The sequence below is a fragment of the Patagioenas fasciata genome, chromosome 9 (assembly GCF_037038585.1).
Source record: "Patagioenas fasciata isolate bPatFas1 chromosome 9, bPatFas1.hap1, whole genome shotgun sequence".
NCBI lineage: Eukaryota > Metazoa > Chordata > Aves > Columbiformes > Columbidae > Patagioenas > Patagioenas fasciata.
This window is the reverse complement of record NC_092528.1, coordinates 31,401,711-31,419,967: the sequence shown is the minus strand read 5'-3', so window position 1 is coordinate 31,419,967 and position 18,257 is coordinate 31,401,711. Positions and strand designations below refer to the sequence as shown.

Genomic DNA, 18,257 nt, shown 5'->3' with positions numbered 1-18,257 from the left:
AGGTCGGGCTGCAGCCCAGCTGGGCGGGTTTGGCCTGGAGGGCTCGGGCAGTGCCGGGGTCGGGCCCGTGTGCCGCTTCCCACTCGGCTCTGCGTGCCAGAGCAGCCGGGGCTGCCTGTGGGGTCAGTGCTCGCGGGACCTTTCTCCTTATTAAATGTGTGTCTTTTGTGGAGAGGGGTGCGACGGCATCGCTGGGGCAGCACAAACACTCACGTGTTGTCCTGGTGTACAATCGCAGCTTTGTGGTCTCCCCTCCTGCACAGCTTTATGGTGTGTTTATCCAGAGCCTGATTTGCTGTGTATTGGATGATTTTTTTGCATTTGTTTAGTGTGCAGCTTCCTACTGGTGTTGCAGTTGCGGCTGTGCAGACTAGAAGCTCATTGCGGATGTGTTTGCTGACCCGTGGCCTGGGAAACCAGATAAAAGGTGGGACAGTGATGAACCCTCTGAGCATGGCCCCGCTCCACTGGTGTCCCCGATGTCCCCAGCATTGCCCTGCTGCTGTCCCCGATGTCCCCCCGTCACTGGGGGCACCCCCAGGGCAGCGGTGCACTGCCTGTGGGTGCTGTGCCGGGAGGGCTGGTGCTGGGAGCTGGGAGGAGCGCAGGCCACCCGTGTTCCCAGCCCGGCTGGCTGCTCCTCGCGGCTTTGTTTGGCCAAGCTGCCCCGTGTTGCTGTGCGTCACAGGTGCTGGGAGCCGCCGGCCGGCCAGCGCTGGGCTGAGCTGCTGTGCTGAGCTGAGCTGCTGGGCTGGGCTGAGCTGCTGGGCTGGGCTGAGCTGCTGGGCTGGGCTGAGCTGCTGGGCTGGGCTGAGCTGAGCTGCCGCGCTGAGCTGCCGAGCACAGCCCAGGACTCGGGCTCTCCCGCATCCCGAGCAGCCTGCGGGTGGGCAGCAAAACCAGATGGGCCAAGAGCCTTGAAAAAAACACTGGAGACTCATGGCAGCTGTGAAGGTGCTGGAGGTCTCCTGGGATGGACAAAGTGTCCCTTGAAGGTGCTGAGGTGCTCCTGGCCCCAGGCTGCAGCTGAAGGGTCTGAGGCACTTCTGTCCCACCGCTCCAGCTCAGCCACGTCTCCTCCTGGTGAGGTTTTTCTGCACTGGAGCTGTTTTCTGGGCATCTCTTTCAACCCTCCTCGCCAGGGAAGATGGTGAACCTCGTGTACGTGGTGCTGCGCTCCCTCCTGAGCTGCCTCATCCCCCCGGCCAACCTGCTGGTGATCGTGGCGGTCTGCCAGCTGCTAAGGAAGCAGCCGGGCCCCAACTACGTCTACATCCTCAACCTGGCCACCGCCGACCTGCTGGTGGGCGTGACGTGCTTCACCGAGGCGCTGGCCGACGTCCTCCACGGTTTTGACCAGAGCAAGTGGCTCTGCCTCCTGCGCGTGGCCATGAGCATGACGCCCTGCATCGGCTCCATCCTGACCCTGCTCCTCGTCTCCCTGGACAGGTACCTGGCGGTGATGCTGCCACTCTCCTACCCCACCCTCCTGAAGAAAACACCCGTGGTCCTCTCCCTCGTTGCCCTCTGGACGCTCTCCTTCTTTTTCGGGCACTTGCCTCTGATCCTGCCCTCTCTCCAGCGTGGCAACTACACGGGCTATTGTGGGCTCCTGTACGTGGCGAAGAGCGAGTACCTCTACGTGATCTGCTTTGGCATCTTTGCTCCATCCCTGCTGGCGCTGCTCTGCCTGCACGTCTGGGTGGGCAGCATTGCCTGCCTGCAGCACAGGCGGCTCCGGCGTGGCTGCGCCCGGGCACGACCCCCCCGCCTGCGCCGCTGCAAGGCCCTGCGCACTGTGCTCATCGTCCTCATGGGCTTCAGCCTCTCCTGGGGCCCCTACCTGGTGGGGGGCACCGTGCAGGCCGCCTGCAGCTCCTGCAACCTGGCTGGCGTGCTCGAGGATGCCTTGTTCCTGCTGGGCGAGACCAACTCCCTCATCAACCCCCTCATCTACGCCCTGCACTGCAGAGACATCCGGAGCCACCTCACAAAGCTGCTGGGGTGCAGGACCCAGGGCCAGGTGAAGCCTCCAGCCTCGAACGTGCAAACTGTTGGGAGCTGGGGTGGGAGCCAGGCTGAAGCCCCAGGTTCCTGAGGGGTCTGTGCCCCAGCACCTCTGCCCACGCTGCCCACGCTCACAGGAGGGCGGCGCAGGGAGCCTGGTGCAGCAGAGCTGTCCCACCGTCAGCTGTTCCGCAGCTGCTGCCCAGAGGCTGCGGCTCATCCGTGCTCTGCAGCGCACGTTACCAACCGCCTGGCCTCGGTACCCGCACTGATGTCGCCAAGACAGTGACCTTTGACTGGTTCGGACAAACTGGGCTGTGGTCCCTCTCTCTGCGAGGGGAACGGCTGCGTCTCGTACCCGCGGAGGCTGAGCAACCGTCCAGCGCTCGCGCCACGGCAGCCTGGGCGTCCCGCTGGGGCCGCGTCCCTGCAGCAGCGCCGGCTGTGCGGAGCGGTGCCCGAGCCGGGGGCTGCTGAGCAAACAGCCCCTGCCCGTGTGCCTGTCACAGGCTGCGCCTTAGCTGTGCTCTGTTTGCCTTTGTGCCACACGCATGGGCTGAAACAGCCGCTGAGCCGGGCCGGTTTCTGCCGGGAGATGGGAGGGGGGTTGCTTAGGAGCGATGTGCTGGCACCAGGCGCCGGTTTACTCTGCCCCGAGCAAAGTTCCTCTCGGTGCTGCCGTGGCCGAGACGCACGCCAGCATGGGCTGACAAGGGGCTGTGGTCTGGCGCTCCCTGCCCCACCACCCGCTCCTGCTGAGCGAGCCCCCCTGGGATGGGCGGCAGGAGAGGGGCCGTGCGGATCGGCCGCGGGCTGCGCTTGCTCCGTGCGCAGTGTACGCGGGTGCTGCGGCGCTGGAGCATCTGCCACATTTCGCCTTCACACAAACGCGCCGGTCAGACTTGAGCATTTACTATCGCCCTGACTGAGCTGCGCAGCTCATCGCTTACATCAGAAGTTGTGCAAAGCTGTAAGATCTTTAAAGTCTGCGTGATGAGGTACGCTGGAGGCTTGATTTTGTCCCATTGCTCGTTAGAAGGAAAGCTTAAGCATCCCCGCAGCCTGTCGAAGAGCCGCAGGATCCGCACCCTGAAGGCCAGCAGCAGGAGCTCATCTTCGCCCAGCCGGGCCGGGGGAGGCGGCCGGCCCACGTCACCAACCTGGGGAGCGGAGGTGACCGGTGCCAGCAGAGCCACAGCGTGGGACAGGGCTTTGGTCCCTCCCCAGCAGACAAACCTGCCCGTGGGGGAAGGGGCTGATGCGCACCCTGCCCACGAGGACTGCGGCTCCCCTCCCCACCACAGAGCCGCGGTGACCCTTGGGGCACAGCTGGGGACACCGGGACCTGCCGGGAGTGCTCCCCGCACTCCGCAGCCCCTTGCAGAGAGGCAGCGCTGCCGGCGCGGACGAGCCCCTGTCTGTGTGGGACTGAGCGAGGTGCAGCCCTGCCGCTGCCTGTTCTGGGGGGCAGCACCGTGGGGTGACGTGGGGAGCTCCCACAGCGGGAGGAGTGTGCGTCCCCACGATGGAGCTTCCCGGCCGCCCCACGGCGTGGAGCTGCCCGTGTGCTTGAGAAATACCTGCGCTCTGGTTCCCACGTTGAATCTTGCTTGTTGGCCCATGGCGAGGAAGGACACGGTGATCTTGTCCTGGCCCAGGATCCGGACCCCCACGTGCCGGTTCAGGGAGAGGAAGGTGGGGCTCAGCGGGACCTGGGGCCCTGGGGACGTGGCGCTGTGTGGCCACCTCCACCGTCTCACCCTGCTGCCTGCTCGGTCCAAGCACTGCCCTCCCTGCACGCTCGTGTTCACCCTGGAAGAGAGGGGAACCAAAGCTCGGACCCGGCGGCTCCCCTGGCTGCCCCGAGGGACGGGGCTGAGCACAGCGGGTCAGGGTCCAGCCCCCCCAGACACAGCAGAGTGTTCTTGCTCCTCTGCCGGGCCCCTGGGGCAGGGCCCACGAGCTGCCACGCTCGTCTCTTACGTTTTGGATGCTATTGTTAAAAATACCCTTTTTGACCTCAGAAATTGCAAATGCGCAGAGGAGAGCAGAACTGCTCTGAGCAGCGTGGCCGTACCACACGGATCCGCTCGGGTGGTAGCAGGTACTCCTGCCGCTGGAGCTAAACACCGCTTGTATTTCACCGCTACTCGGCTTGTCTTCCTGTACTATGCAAATAAGCTGGTTTTTCTCTCGTACAACGATGATGGCCAGGTTTCCAGATGGATAGCTGTCCTCGGGTAAGGTGTTCAACCCCTCCTCCGCTGGCCTGTTACTGCATACTAAACATTTCAAAGTGCCACCTTGGAATATAAAAGTTGTGGTGTGGTCGTGATGGCTGTGTTAAAGGAGGAATGGGGGTGTTAAAGGAGGAATGGGGGTGTTAAAGGTGGCATGGGAGTGTTAAAGGTGAATGGGGGGGTGTTAAAGGCGGAATGGGGGTGTTAAAGGTGAATGGGGGATGTTAAAGGTGAATGGGGTGTTAAAGGTGGAATGGAGATGTTAAAGGTGGCATGGGGGATGTTAAAGGTGAATGGGGGATGTCAAAAGTGAATGGGGGTGTTAAAGGCGAATGGGGGATGTTAAAGGTGGCATGGGGGGTGTTAAAGGTGAATGGGGGTGTTAAAGGTGAATGAGAGTGTTAAAGGAGGAATGGGGGGTGTTAAAGGTGAGTGGGGGTGTTGAAGGTGAATGGGGGTGTTACAGGTGGAACAGGGTGTGCTGCTGGTGTTCTGCGGGGCGCTCCTGCACTGCAGTGTTCTGGGCAGCGGGACGTGCCGAGTGCGGTTTTGTTGTTCATAACCGGTAAGCGAGGCGGAGCTGCTTAGGAAGTTTATTGTAGGGACACGTTCTCGGACAACGCTTACGATGGGAAGCACGAGCCCAACAAAGTGAAGTGATCAAAGTACTCAGGCTGGGTGACAGCAGAGGGAGCGGGGACACCGGTGACCTGCTCCTGCCCGCGGGACAGAGTCCCCAGCCCCGTGCCGGTCATTTGTCCCCAAGAGGGACAAGGCTGGGCGCTTTCGGAGCCCCCCAGGCCAGCAGCACCTTTCCATGGGCGGCCAGAGCTCGAGAGTGGGTCTAACACTGGGCTGGCGCACTTAGGCTGGGTATTAAAGGGACAAGTGCCCGTCCTTTATCAAAGCTGCTGGCTGGTCTGAGACACCTCAGACCGAGAGCTCTGTGAGCAGTTCCACTGCTGCTTTTTTCAGACTGAAAGCGAGGATGAGTGCTGGAGCAGGTTATTTGGTGATGGAGCAGATGAGGACACACCAGAAATCAGTTACAACCCTGGACTAGTGCTGGCAAATGAGCCCCGTGAAGGATACAACAGCTGCGCTGTTCCATCGGGAAGCACGGTGAGGAATTTCCCTCCATGTCTGTAGTATTTTTCCAACAGTTCGTTCTTCACCACCTAAGATTGGACAGGGGACAATGACAGGGATGAGAGCAGCCTGCACCAGCCACACTCCGCAGCTGCTCTGGAGCGCGGGGACATAGCCGTTCACTGTCCCGTGGCAGGGACATCCCACACAGGGACATCCCGCACAGGGGCATCCCGCACAGGGACATGCAGACTCGCCTTTCCTCCCACGAGGCTGAAGTCGCAGCAGGTGATGCTGTCGGGCTGCAGCTCCTGCCCGGGCTCCAGCTCCTGGCCAGGCTCCAGCTCCTGGCCGGGCTGCAGCTCCTGCCCAGGCTCCAGCTCCTGGCCGGGCTGCAGCTCCTGGCCGGGCTTGGCAGCTCCATCGCCGGGCAGCAGCGTCCAGCCCCGCGGCGCCGGCGGCTCCTGGGACAGCAGGTAGGAGATGGTGCCGGCCGGGCCCGGACCTGCGGAGCAAAGGGCTCTGAGCTGGGGTGCGGCTGCGACCCGGGAGGGGAATTCCTGCCCAAAATGCTCCATCCTGGAGTCTGTGTTGGATATTTTCTGTGTAACAAGGACAGTCCAAAGCTGTCAATTATCTAAGGGAACACAATTAGGAGAGGAGATGCAGTTTTTCCAGTTATGTCTATAAACACAATTGTGTGACTAAAGAATTACTTTTGGGGACGCACTCCACGCTCTGGAGGACTGAGGAGCTGAAATCCCTGGCGCTGCAGGAGCCTCAGTGCCCTGCCAGCCCCTGAAAACACTCCCGTTCTGTGCATCTGATTCCTCCGTTCCTACTCAACGTGCCTTTGGTTTTACACCTGGACCCAAGGGGCTGCTCAGTCGCCCGCTGCCTGGCCAGGAATTAGTGGGGGATGCACCTGATGAGGCAAAACGTTGATCACCCACATTCTGGCAGTTCTGCCTTCCAAGCCTTGCCAGTTTGCTTTCTCTGAGGTTAATTTTTGTGCATCCCAGCTGAAACGTTCAGCCATAAATACTGGAAGCCAGAGCAAGGAGATCCCCTCCATGCAATGGGAATGCGTTCGGTTTTCCATGTGAGGGATTATTTAATATAGCGGTATCTAATGGGAGTGCACACTTGACAATGAACTAACACATCGCTGTATAAATCCTCCCATTCGATTAGAGAACATTAGAGACGAGCGGTTCCGCTGCATTAGTTGTTGTAAGACGTAGACAGAGAAGGAAAGGCAAGCTCACCCTCGGGCGGGCTCCTGGCGGCCCCCGCCGCCCGCGCAGCCAGCGTGGCCGCTCGCCTCTCCTGCTGCCTGCAAGGCCAGACGGCTCGGAGTCACGTCCTGGGAACCCAGGGGTGCTGCGGAGCGTGCTGCAGGAACACACCTTTCTGAACCCGGTTTTCTCTCCACTCGTCTAATTGCAAGGAACAGTCAAAGGCAACAGAATACCCCCAAAATAACAATACCTCGGCAAAAACAAGTTGCTCCCGCGCAGAGATTTCAGTGAACAGACTCTGCGGTTGCAACGGCATCAGCTCTGCTGGCAGCAGAGCTGAAGATGGTAATGGATTTTGTATCGAGATTTTATGTAAAAGAGAGGGATTGGTGCCCACAGACCAAGGAAACAGCTGATCTCTGCTCTTATCTGGGTTCTGTGAACTGGGCGCTGTGTGACAATGGCTTTGGTTTGTGCTCGGTACATAATATGAGGTACTTGCAGCATTGGACTGCGAAGGATCCCCAAGGGAACTAACGGTTTGATCCTGTGCGGATTTACTGTCCTCAGGCCTGTGCCGTAGGCTCAGATATTTGTGTTAGATGAACTCTGGGCCTCCTGCTGACCAGCCCAGCAGCAGCCGAACTCGCAGAGTTCTCATGGCTCTGGAAACTGGAATCCAAATGTGTGTCACAGTTTATGCAGCAAAATAGAGAAAGGCAAATTCAAGCTTTGTTTCAGCACCTGAGGTAGAAGCCGAACCAACCACTGTCCCTCCCGCAGCTGCAGCGTGAGTTGGCTCTGCCCGTCCCCGGCTGTGACTGAGCAGCAGCCCTGGCGCTGTGCTCAGCGCACACCTGTGCCTCCTGTTCAGCTGGCAAGGGAAGAGCTCAGAGGGTCCGGGCGAACTTCAACTTGTGTTGCCTAAAGCAAGTTTTTTCTTCTCTTCACTCCCTCTGGCTGCACCTTCCTGTTCTTAACGCTCCTTTTCCCCCCGGCGTCACCCGCTGTTCTCCCAGCAGCCCGACCCCCCCGTCCCCGTGTCCCGTCACCTCTGGTACGCCCTGTCCTTCGACAGCCGCCTGTCGGCCTCGGTGCCGTGGGGCTCGTGGGGGGTGACAGCACCGGGGGTGGCGGCGTCGGGAGCATCGGTGGCGCTGGGGACGCTGCGGGCGCGCTCGCGGCTCCTCCGCTCCTCCACGATGAACTCGTAGAGGTCCCGGCTGCGCTCGCAGCAGAAGCTCTGGAAGGCAGGAGAGCGGTGCCACGGCGCAGCCTCCCCCGGCAAACCCGCCGGCCCCCCCGGCTCACCCATCCCCGGTCCTGCGGCGGCGGGAAAACGTCTTCGAAGGGGGGGAACGGCCTCAGCGCGCTGCCGCAGAACTCGCACCGCGGGGCAGCGTCCTCCTGCGCCTGGGGACGGGAGACAGCGCGGGCGGGATGGGAACACAGTGTCTCTTGGGGAAACAGGGCTCTGCTCAAAATGCAATGTTAGAAAGCGTCTAAGAGCTTTTAAACCAGGTCTGGGGCGGTGATATCTTGGAAGGACTCAGCTCAAAATGTTAGGTTCGGGAAACCAAGAAGAGAAGTTGATGCGTAGTAAATAATTAATAGAAACCTGAGAGAAACAGAATGTAGTATTTGTGAGAGGCATTGCCTCCAAGGGAAAGCTTTGGAGCATGCAGAATGCCATAGTGGTTACACGGATGCATTAACCCTTTCACATACGCTCCTTGGGGCTTTGGAGAGAAAAAGCTCCCTGATTGCTGCGCTGTTGATGATGGGAAGAACCTGCAGGGAATTCCGTGAGGAAGCAGCAGATCTGCTGAGGAAGAGCTGAGTACGTTCGAGCAGAGCAGCAGCAAGGGGTGAGCGGCCCTTGGCTGCTGCCCTGCGCCCGCCCTCATTTACTGCGTGCTTAGCACTTGCCTTCAAATCCTTGGCTGAACAGACTAATGGGAAATGGTTGGCTTCTCTGCAGTGTGGCTCCTGGAAGTGCCCTTGCTCCCCACCTCGCGCCCCGGACTAACTCTGATGACTTTATTCTGTGCAGGGTTCTGGGGAATTCTATGTGCTGCCTGTGTTCTTTGACTGTATACCCAATATTTATAGAAATGCTGTATCTCTGTTCTAGCCAAAGGGCAAAATCTTGTAGGAAATCCTGCCTGTGGGATGCAGCGGTGAGGAGAGGAGCTGCATGGCCTCTTACTGTCCAGGTGTGCGCAACAAACGTCGTTTCAACAGCCTCACAGAAGGGAAAACCCCTTTGTGAAGGAGCTTGCCAAAGGGCAGTATTTTTATTTTTCCTACATGGGAATCGCAGGAATTAAAATGATTTTAGGACCAGGTAGGCTGGAAGACCCAGCAGTGACTGACCTCAATCCGTACGCTGCCCCGCAAGGATTCGGGTCGGTAGGCCAGGAGGGTCGGGAGCCCGACGGACGGGAGCGTGCGCAGCGACTTCTTGAACAGCTTCACAAACTCTTCCTTGAACTCCAAGTGGAACACACCAAAAGCAATGTGAAGTCGTATCTTTGTTCAGGAGTAAAACCATTAAGCATCAAATGTATCTATGCAATGCGGGTGAGTCCTTACCTCCATCGCACACAGAACATCTAGGCTGCTGAACTCTTCTGGCAGGGCTGCGAGTGACAGCAATAACGAGAATTACTGAGCAGCAGTGCTGTGTTCTCGGACACATCTTTGCTTCGTTTTCCAGCACACCAGCCTTTCCTCACCAAGCCCATGGCTGCTCGAGACCCCCTGCCAGACCCCTCGCACTCAGGAGGCGGCGCTGGGTCCGCACGGAGCCTTCACAGCACCCGCGGGCCAGGAACTGGGCACTGCCGCTGGGTCGGGGCTTTACAAAACTGTCCCCCTGCAGTCACAGAGACTATTGCTTGGGGACAGCGACTCGCAGCACTAATCTGATACTGCATTATCCTCAAAGGCATCTCCAGCCTCTCATCCTATGAAGAAAGAGCTGTTGAGACGATGGAGGTTTTTTCTCATTGCCAAGTGCAGTCCATGCCGTGTGAGTGCAAGCGAGGGCTGCTTTGGCCTTTGGGGTGACAGGACCTGGAGGTTTCTTTAGAAGCGGCTGTGCAGAGAGGTTAACGAGAGGACAGTGGTGGGGGCTCTGCGGGCTGCAAAAGCCTCTCTGGGAAATTGCAAACTGATATCTGTGCTAGGAAAGACACGGGGTACAAGGCAGCCTGCGTGAAAGACAATACGAGTGAGCCACCTCTTTCTCGACCAAAGCTGTTTCTTACGTGAGATTCCGCAGGTGTGTTCCCGAAGCCAGCTCCCTTCTGTCTGCATCGACACCGAAACTCCTGGCAGCTCCTGCATCGCTGTGGGTTCTGCGCTGCCCAGCGTGTCCGTTTCCCTTTATTTAAGACACAAAGCCACCCATTAGTCGTATGCAATGACTTCAGAGCAGTTGCCCTTGACAATTATGCTAATAAAGGAGACTTTTTGAAGTATATTAATTTAAAAATCCAAACACTTCAGAGACGGTATGTGGGGCTTGACTGCAGTTGCGCTGCTGTGGCTGAAGGTCCCGCTTCATCCTCCTGTCTGATGCTGGAAAAGGTGCCTTTGGGTCGGGCAGCCGCAGCCCTCACCCTGGGTCACCCCCCTCTTTCCCTCCCGCGATTTTGGGGAGCTGGGTTGGGACGTGTGATGCCCGGAGTGGAGCTGCTGCCGGATTTCCCTTATCCCGGGGATCTGGGGATCTCCTCATCCCGGGGATCTCCTCATGCCGGGGGTCTCCCTTATGCCGGGGATGTCTCTCCTCCCGGGGGTCTCCTAATCCCGGGGGTCTCCTCATGCCGGGGGTCTCCCTTATGCCGGGGATGTCTCTCCTCCCGGGGGTCTCCTCATCCCGGGGGTCTCCTCATCCCAGGATGTCCCTCATCCCGGGGGTCTCCTCATCCCAGGATGTCCCTCATCCCGGGGGTCTCCTCATCCCAGGATGTCCCTCATCCCGGGGATCTCATCCCATGCCTTCCCGCAGCCGCCGCTTCCGCCCCGTCCGGAGTCCCGGCGCCGGGGGCGCGGCAGCGCGGGGAGAGGTGCGGGGGTAACCGCGTTGTCCCGCCCGCCCGGCCCCTCCCGTCCCCGTCCCCGCGGGCGCTGGCAGCCGCCCGGCCCCGCTCCGGCCCCACCGCTCCGCCGCGTCCATGGCTCGGTCCGGCCCGGCCCGGCCGTGCCGCTGGTGCGCGTCGTCTCCGGGGCAACGCGGCGGGGGCGGGCGGGGCGGGGCCGGGCGGAGAGCGGCTGCTCCGGGCCGGCGGGAGGAGCGCAGGGCCGGGTCCGCCTGCCCCGGGGGCACCGCGCAGCGCTGAGCTGCGGGACAGCGCGGCTCCTTGCGTGCCCGCTCTGTGTGCGGCAGGGCAGCGGCTGCGGGGGGAAGCCCGGGCCGGGGCGGGAGCGGAAGGTGCCCGGAGCCGCAGCGCCCGGTAACGGAGCCCCTGGAGCCGCCGAGCCCCGCTGGGTGTCCGTCCGCGCGGTCCGCGCTCCCGCCGGGCTGACCTGCGGCGGGAAGCGGGGGCTGCGCTGGGGTGACACTGGTGACAAACCCCGCTGACCCACCTGCCCCGCCATGGGCTGCGCCTGGACCGCCTGCCGTGCGGAGCCCTGGCACCCGTGTCCCGTGCCCGTTTCACGTCCCGGTGTTTCCCGTAGGACCCGGAACGGGTGAATCCCTTCAGGGAACGTGCACCCACAGCTTGGAGAGCAAAAGAAGAAGTTTTCTGCAGGTATGTGGTGCGTGAACAAACGCAGGCTTAAGATTCACCTTAGGACAATGCGTATGTGCTACATTATCTGGACTTTGAGTAAGAATTTGCAGCTCTATTACAAGCACCTGAGTTCTACAACAAATCAGTGAGTCTGACTCCTTTTTAAAGGGGAAGGAGCGTGTTGCGGCGCAGGCAGTGGTGTCAGCACAGCGCTGGACACGCTGCTCGGCTGGTGCGGGGGGCTGGGGGTCATTTCCGTGGCCAAATGGGGCAGACTGCGGTATTGCACAGCTCTGGGGTGTCACCGCCCCACTCACCTGCTTCAGCCCCGGCTGAGCGGTGTCTGCAGCGCCCGCATGCCGCTGGCTGTGGCACGGTGCTGTGGCACGGGTGGAGGCGTCTGTCTGTTCCAACTGCACAGCCGGACGCCGGCACAGCCGCGGGCAGCCACTCAAGTTGTGCTGTACTTTGTGATAAACTCATCGGCCCCTACAAGTTCTTTGTGTTTAAAGTGGAAACTGTTTATAGGGAGAACTTGTGGTCACTCGGACCCGCTCCTGCAGCCGGCGCGGCGGGGGCACGGCCGAGGGGCAGCCCTGCAGCGCGGTGTGCGCGGGGCAGCGCCTGTTGGCAGCGGGTTCTGTTCCGTGCCCGCTCTGCTCCCAGGCAGCGTTTCCTCTGGGTGAGCTTCGCCACCCCCTCCCAGTCAGCTCGCTTTGCTGGTGGTCAGGAGTTTGGTTGGGGAAACCCGGCTGGCCTCAGTAACTTTTGCTCTCAATATTTTGAGGAGCTTCCATTCATTTCTGACGCGCTGCCCCGTCCCTGCCAAGGTGCCGGTACCCGCAGCCTCTCAAGCCCGCGGACGTTGCCCTGGGAAGTTGTACCAGCTGTGCTGGGAAGAGAAGCTGGAACGAATGTCACCTGTTCGCTCACCGACCTGAGGAGGAAACGCGTCACCTGTGGCAGTACCAGCTCAGGTATTCCTTATCTGAAATTGCTCCTGTCAGAAAAGATACCAGGTGCTTTGGGTTTTGTTTGGCTGGTTGGTTTGGTTTTGTTTGTTTGTTTTGCTGTGAGATACGACAAAAGTTTGCTATTCCTTCAGAACTGAATGGTGTGGAAATGAAACAATCAGTGTTAACTTATCTAATGTGGTTTATAAGCAGCACTGGAGTAATTAATTACATTAATCTTGCTCTGATCAAAGACACACTTCAGAGTCTTGGTTTACACAAAACAGTTCTTATGTCCCAGCCATCAGAAAGAAAAATTATCTTCTGCTAGAAATGTTGCTGAAATACAGGGAAAGGGACTGAAATCTCTAGGAATGCTTGCTTACCGAGCTCTGCGGAAAGCACAGACGGAGCCAGAGCAACTCCGATCCTGCCTGAGCATCGGCCGATGCTGCCGAGTTCTGCCAGCACAACCCAAGTGAGATCAAACGTAGCATCTTTATGGGAATTGGATATGAAAGGATTAGAGTAATTCCTTGGGAGCTTTTTTCCCATGGTCACTTCCAAATTCTCAGGGCAGGACAAGCTTCCCTCCACTGACGTGGTCCTTGTCACCCTGCTGCGCGCTTTCCTGGGCACCGCTGCCAGGTGCTGCGTGAGGTTTGCACAGGACTGCCCTAACCCCAAAGAGCCCTTCCCTGGAGGGATGCGGCGAGGGCTGGTGTTTCTCTCTGTAGTGTATTTGCTCACACCAAGCTGCATCTGTCACTGTACGTGTCGTTTTCCACCACTGAACAACTCAGCGGATTGTATCACCTCACAACTCATTGCCTCTTCCAAGTGGCAAACAGCTTAATATTCAGCAAAGCTGTATGTGGAGCTGGTATTTCTCTGGAGTGATTCAGACAGAGGGTTCTGGTCGCAGTGGGGGAGCCGCAGGCAGGTTCAGCCTCAGTGACAAGACCGTGATTTGGTGTGTGTGAACCAGGCTGTCACTGCTGCCCTGGACTCGCATCCCCACCGCTTTTCCTGCTTGTGCTGTGGGGTGGCAGCAGGGCTGGGGGACAGCGGGGACCAGCACCCCCTCTGGCTGATCACCAGGGCCAGCGTGGCACAGCCAGCCCGGCAGAGCGCGCAGTCACCAGGAAACAACAGCTGTTGCCACGCACGTGCATCGTAGCACAGCACGCTATGCACTGTAGATTTTGCAAAATATTTATTACAAAATAAAAGTAAATATGGCAACAAAACTTAAATAGCAAATGACACGACATTGGCCATAAAGCTCTTGCTATATTATTAGTCTCTTACAATAGTCAAGTATGTCTCCAAGGGAAGCTGCGTACAGACAGCTGGGGGCTGTTTCTACCATGGGCCCTGGCTGTTTGGGATAGCTGGATGTGCGTGTGCGCGCCTCCTGCTCTCGCCCGCAGCCGTGGCCGCTGGTTGTGCCGTGTGCCGGGCCCACCAGCCCCACAGCGCACAGGGGCCGGCGATTCCTGCGCCCCGGCCCTCCTGCCTGTCTTATTTTACATACACAGCAAAGTGATTCAATGCCCATCCCTTTTTAATAAGGTAGCAGGAAATGGAGTATTAACAATGAAATACCTATTGTTTGCCTATGAGCCACAACTTCTCTCGTGGGAGGTTGCTTGGCTTTCTTTCCTCTCCTGCCCACTGAACTGTTACTAAAGCTCAGCAGAGCGAGCCAGGCTGTGTCCCTGCTGCAAAGGGCTTTTAGGTGCGGTCCAAACAGGAATGCAGTCCTTCAAGTCTCTTAAGCCACATGTCTAATGGAAGCACTCTTTAAATAAAATAGAATTAAATTAAAAAAGGTGACTGAGTGTGTGGAATCTTTCTAAGGCACCCAAGAATTTAAAAAGACCTTTTCCCACTCGTACTACTGACAGGGCACTCTTGTTCCTCTTCTCTCCGAAGTTAGAGATGTTGGCTAGTTAGGAACCTTAGCATGCATGATGACATAGTTGAATATCGGCAAAAAACAAAGAAACAGAACTAAAAGAAAACTCTCGGTGAGCGTAAAGCACTGCGTCCAGACAGCCGAGGCTTCGCGAGCTACGCAGACGCGTCACGGACAGCACGTAGAGATAGTCACGTTAATGCCGAGGTTCCCGTTGTCAGCGAAGAGGTGCGCGATGGCCGTGTCGAAGATGAGGCAGTCGCTGTTGCGAATGGCCGCGTTCACGCCGTCGTGGATGGAGCGCGGCGTGGCCTCCCACGTCAGCCGGCGCCGGTTGCCGTTCAGCTCCAGCCTGTACACAAAGTTCTCCGCTTGCTTGCGGGTGCCAATGAGCAGCACAATGGCAAAAAACTGCTGGTGACCTTCGTACTTCTCCTGTTTCTCCAGCACCAGCATGAAGTGGTGACCGAAGCACGACTGCATCATCACCCAGTCCACCGCGCCCGGGAGGTTAATGTCTGTGGCCAGAAAGACGATGTCCTCTCCCTGCAGCGTGGTGATGCTCTTGTGGGCGTGCATCAGGTGGGACATCACGGCCTCCAGGGACCCCTGCCACTTACAGGAGGCGCCCGGGCAGGGGCAGGAGTAGGGACGGTACTCGCAGATGTCTTCATGCTCTGGCTTTTCTGTGTGGTGGAGCGTCAGCGAGCAGCCCGTCGTGGCGTACTGCAAAACACCAAACAAAGCCGTCAGCAAGGCGCCGGCACGAGCCGTGGCTGCTCCCACCTGTCGGCTGGGAGCTCTGGTGCTCAGAACGCCTGTTCTCGTCGCACATTTTACATTAGATACTGCGATTTAGCCCTGGATCCAGAGCCGAGCTTTATCTATCTGTGCTTCCACTTAAAAATGGATGATTCTTGTCTTTTGTGGCTGGTGATTTTCTAATGTGAGCACTTAGATAAAATGGATTGTAAGGCTCCGTTGTAGTTAGATCTGCTGTTGTAGTTAGATCTGATTGGTCCAGATCAGCTGAGGTGGTCCTGGTTTGGATTTTTCTTTTCTTTAAAAAGAACAAAGGATTCTTGTTTCAGCAAACAGCTGCTAGAGTGAAGTATTTTTAATAGATGTACCTTATTACCATCTGTAGGAGAACAGCATCTGCCTGAACATCGCCATCAAGAACAGATGGACAATGACTTGGAGAGCGGCCTGAGGAGAAGAATTGTGTTGCACAGGTCTCTCTAACGCTGGGGCTACTGGTGACAACGGCTGCTGTGTGGACCTCGCCGGCTGCCTCAGCCAAACGTGCCCCCGCCTCCTAAAGGGACTGTGTCACACGGGTCTGTGCGACCCGGGGACAATCGCTGCTGTCCAGAAGATGGATTTTCACCTGCTGCTCCAGCCAAACTTGCCCTCCACCTCCTCCCTGGTACTAAAGACAACGAAGAAGAGCATGTGCCGAGGCTCACCGAGCGTCTTGAGGTCACCCAGCGGACCAGAAAGAGACCCCCGAACGCGAGGCCACGCAGGCACGGACGGGCTCTGGCAGGCAAAGCGGAGATTCTTTGAGCCCACACAAGCCTGGATTGCGAAACAAAGGTGGAGACTGGGCTCAACCCACGGGAGATACCGGCACCACTAACACCATCACGCGGGTTCCACCGTGCCTGCGTGGCTGCTCATGGACACTGTGACACCAGGTCCTGGAGGACGGATACAACCAAGGCACAAATTATTATTTGTGGGCTAATATGTGTGCAAGAAATTTCAGCTCCAAGGGTTAAATGCCCAAGATGCAAATCACCCATGTCACAAACACGAGGAATACTGGGACAGAAACTCGACCTCCTGCTTCCAGAGGAGCTTGTTTTATAAGCTGTAGGGAGTTAGCGTGAGCCATCACTCACTGTGTCTGCCCCTGCTGCTTAATCCTCTGCTAATGCTTTATTGCAGGTGCTGCCGTGGAACAAGCATCTCCTGGCAAGGAGCCGCTGTGCCGTGCAGTGACCCAGGTACGCGTGCGCTTTACCCCGGGGGCTTTCCCACCTTCACACCCCCGCTAACGCCTCCGTCACACACAGTCTAACCTCACTCACAAAATTAGGAAGGATATACAGGCTGCTGGTTGTGCGAAACCAGCTGTCTGCGTGACAGCGACCAGCGGTGACTACAGAAGTGAGAGCATAAGAACAAGAGAAGTGAATAGCGGTGGCTCTGCCCTCCGCTGTGAGAAGCACCTGCTTTTGTGCCCTCCCAAACCCATGGTTTCCTTTGCTGAGCAGCCCTACCGACAGCGGGAGACCATGAACAGCAAAAGCGGACTTGCCGTCTTCATGGCAAACGCCGCTGGTCTTCACCATGCCCCCAGAAGCCGCTTCAGCTCCCCCTGCACACGGGCTTTACGGCCTTGGAGCTACTTGGCCTGTGCACCTTTTGCACTTGTGCCGTGGGACGGGGAGCCAGGGCAGCAAACGGCGTTAATGGTGAAGGCCTGACACTCCTGCCTGCCAAGACTGTTTTCCCCTTCTCGTTATTACTAGTTTTCCATGCTGGGAAGGATTACGTACTCGTTTTCATAGTCGCTTGTTCAGCGCTGTATTCGCTTTCCTCAGAGGAAAGGGTCAGATCGGAGCTCATCGCCACATACGTCACTTAGCATGCCATGTTTTTGCCACATACGTCACTTTGCATGTGCTGCTCTGAACTCACTTCGACAGGACAGCTTTCTGAGGGTCCCAAAGCACATGGAAAACATCAGTTGAGGTTAAAGTGCTGAACAGAGGCAGGCTGCTATAACCAACCCTGCAAACAAAGGCAGGGACACAGGGCTACAGTAACTTGTGTGAGGCCACGAGGGAAATGAGGAGCAGAGCAGGGACCAGCCTGCCTGCTCCTGTACGTGTCAGCAATCGCCAGGGTCCCTCGGGCTCCTGCCTCCTCCAGCACTTTGGAAAATCGCTGTCCGCGCTGTGAAGATCCCTCCAACCCCTCGTTGTTTCCCCTGAACCAATGGGGCACAGCAGCAGTGCTCTGGGGACACGGGGGGTTCTGCCTGCCTCCTACCGCCTGTCTAAAATAATTAAAGCAAGCCATTATTTGGTATTCTTTAAGACTTCTCAGTTTATGTACAGTCTCACTATGATTTCTGCTTCTTAACTTCCAGGTGCTGGTTGTGAGGTGCAGAGAGACTTTGTTTTCTGCGAAGCACAGTGTGAGTACAGCACAATGCATTTACTGGTTTCGCTCTTCTTCCAAAGCACCAGAAGCACCTGGGAACTCGGAAGCGCGGCAGCGTCCCCAGTTAGAGATCGCCGTGTTAAACGACCCTGGAAGACCCATCATGCGAGGTCCCCGTCCTGGCTCCCAGGATCATCACCGCTCCTGAGACGGCAGGTGAGAAAGGGCTCTCAAGCCCCTGAAAAACCAAGCCCTAAGTACTTAGATTTTATTTTTAATGTATGTAATAACTAGAAAAGTAATTTCCTGTATTACAAGTAAAACTTACTGTGAGGCTGAATTAATCACAGCACTGAGAATGCACTGGGTAGCTATGCAGAAGTTTAAGACAGAGCAGGGGGATGGCGATGGGGGTGGCCCGGTATTCCCCCCACGGCCACCCCCCCGGAGAAGCCCCTTACCTTGCAGGGGAAGAGCACGGCCGAGGCCACCTTCTCCATGGCCAGGTTGCGGATGCTGGGGGTGAGGGAGCCCCGGCAGGTCGGGCACAGGCTCAGCTTCTGCCGGCATTGGTTGCAGACCAGGTGCCCGGCCTGGCACTGCAGGATGGGCGGCAGCACATAGTCGAAGCACACGGGGCACTCGAACAGCGAGGTCAGTTCGTGGTGCTGCTGCGGCGGCGGCGGCGGCGGCGGGGGAGGCGGGGATGCCCCGCCGGGGCCCGGCAGGACGGCGGCGGGCACGGCGGGGGAGGCGGCGTGCGGCTGCTTGCCGCAGGGCTTGCTAGCGCCGGGGCCGGCGGAGGACGGGCGGCTCATCGCGCCGCGCCGCCAGCACCATCGGGACGGACGGGCGGACGGGGAGGCGGCACCGGCCCGGCGGCG

The 18,257-nt window shown here is 58.3% G+C and overlaps 3 protein-coding genes and 1 long non-coding RNA gene across 4 annotated transcripts; 2 read left to right on the top strand and 2 right to left on the bottom strand.

Moving 5' to 3' along the window:
* Window positions 1-869: 869 nt before the first annotated feature.
* Window positions 870-2,229, top strand: LOC136104944 (glucose-dependent insulinotropic receptor-like). The gene has a single exon (XM_065844337.2). It carries the CDS (start codon window positions 1,148-1,150, stop codon window positions 2,096-2,098), a length of 951 nt encoding a protein of 316 aa, XP_065700409.1. The 5' UTR covers window positions 870-1,147; the 3' UTR covers window positions 2,099-2,229.
* A 613-nt stretch (window positions 2,230-2,842) lies between these two features.
* On the bottom strand, window positions 2,843-10,813 carry ERICH6 (glutamate rich 6). The gene is given in 12 exon segments (XM_071812792.1): window positions 2,843-3,167; window positions 3,588-3,819; window positions 4,085-4,237; window positions 5,340-5,425; window positions 5,594-5,841; window positions 6,605-6,672; window positions 7,630-7,879; window positions 7,882-7,990; window positions 8,954-9,070; window positions 9,173-9,219; window positions 9,850-9,965; window positions 10,747-10,813. Coding segments are annotated over 12 exon segments (1,707 nt in total). The 5' UTR covers window positions 10,764-10,813; the 3' UTR covers window positions 2,843-2,903.
* A 1,418-nt stretch (window positions 10,814-12,231) lies between these two features.
* Window positions 12,232-18,021, top strand: LOC139828659 (uncharacterized). Its single transcript, XR_011740572.1, has 3 exons — window positions 12,232-12,299; window positions 16,150-16,208; window positions 17,454-18,021. It is a non-coding gene; the product is annotated as an uncharacterized lncRNA (long non-coding RNA).
* SIAH2 (siah E3 ubiquitin protein ligase 2) lies at window positions 13,475-18,257 on the bottom strand. The gene is made up of 2 exons (XM_065844622.2): window positions 17,835-18,257; window positions 13,475-14,922 (listed from the first exon to the last, which is right to left on the bottom strand). Exons 1-2 carry the CDS (start codon window positions 18,189-18,191, stop codon window positions 14,365-14,367), a joined length of 915 nt encoding a protein of 304 aa, XP_065700694.1. The 5' UTR covers window positions 18,192-18,257; the 3' UTR covers window positions 13,475-14,364.

Coding starts and splice junctions, on each gene's coding strand:
- LOC136104944 (XM_065844337.2), top strand. CDS start 1,148: ATGGTGAACCTCGTGTACGTGGTGCTGCGCTCCCTCCTGAGCTGCCTC.
- SIAH2 (XM_065844622.2), bottom strand. CDS start 18,191: ATGAGCCGCCCGTCCTCCGCCGGCCCCGGCGCTAGCAAGCCCTGCGGC. Junction 14,923..17,834: donor CCGTGCTCTTCCCCTGCAAG/GTAAGGGGCTTC, acceptor GGTGTTTTGCAG/TACGCCACGACGGGCTGCTC.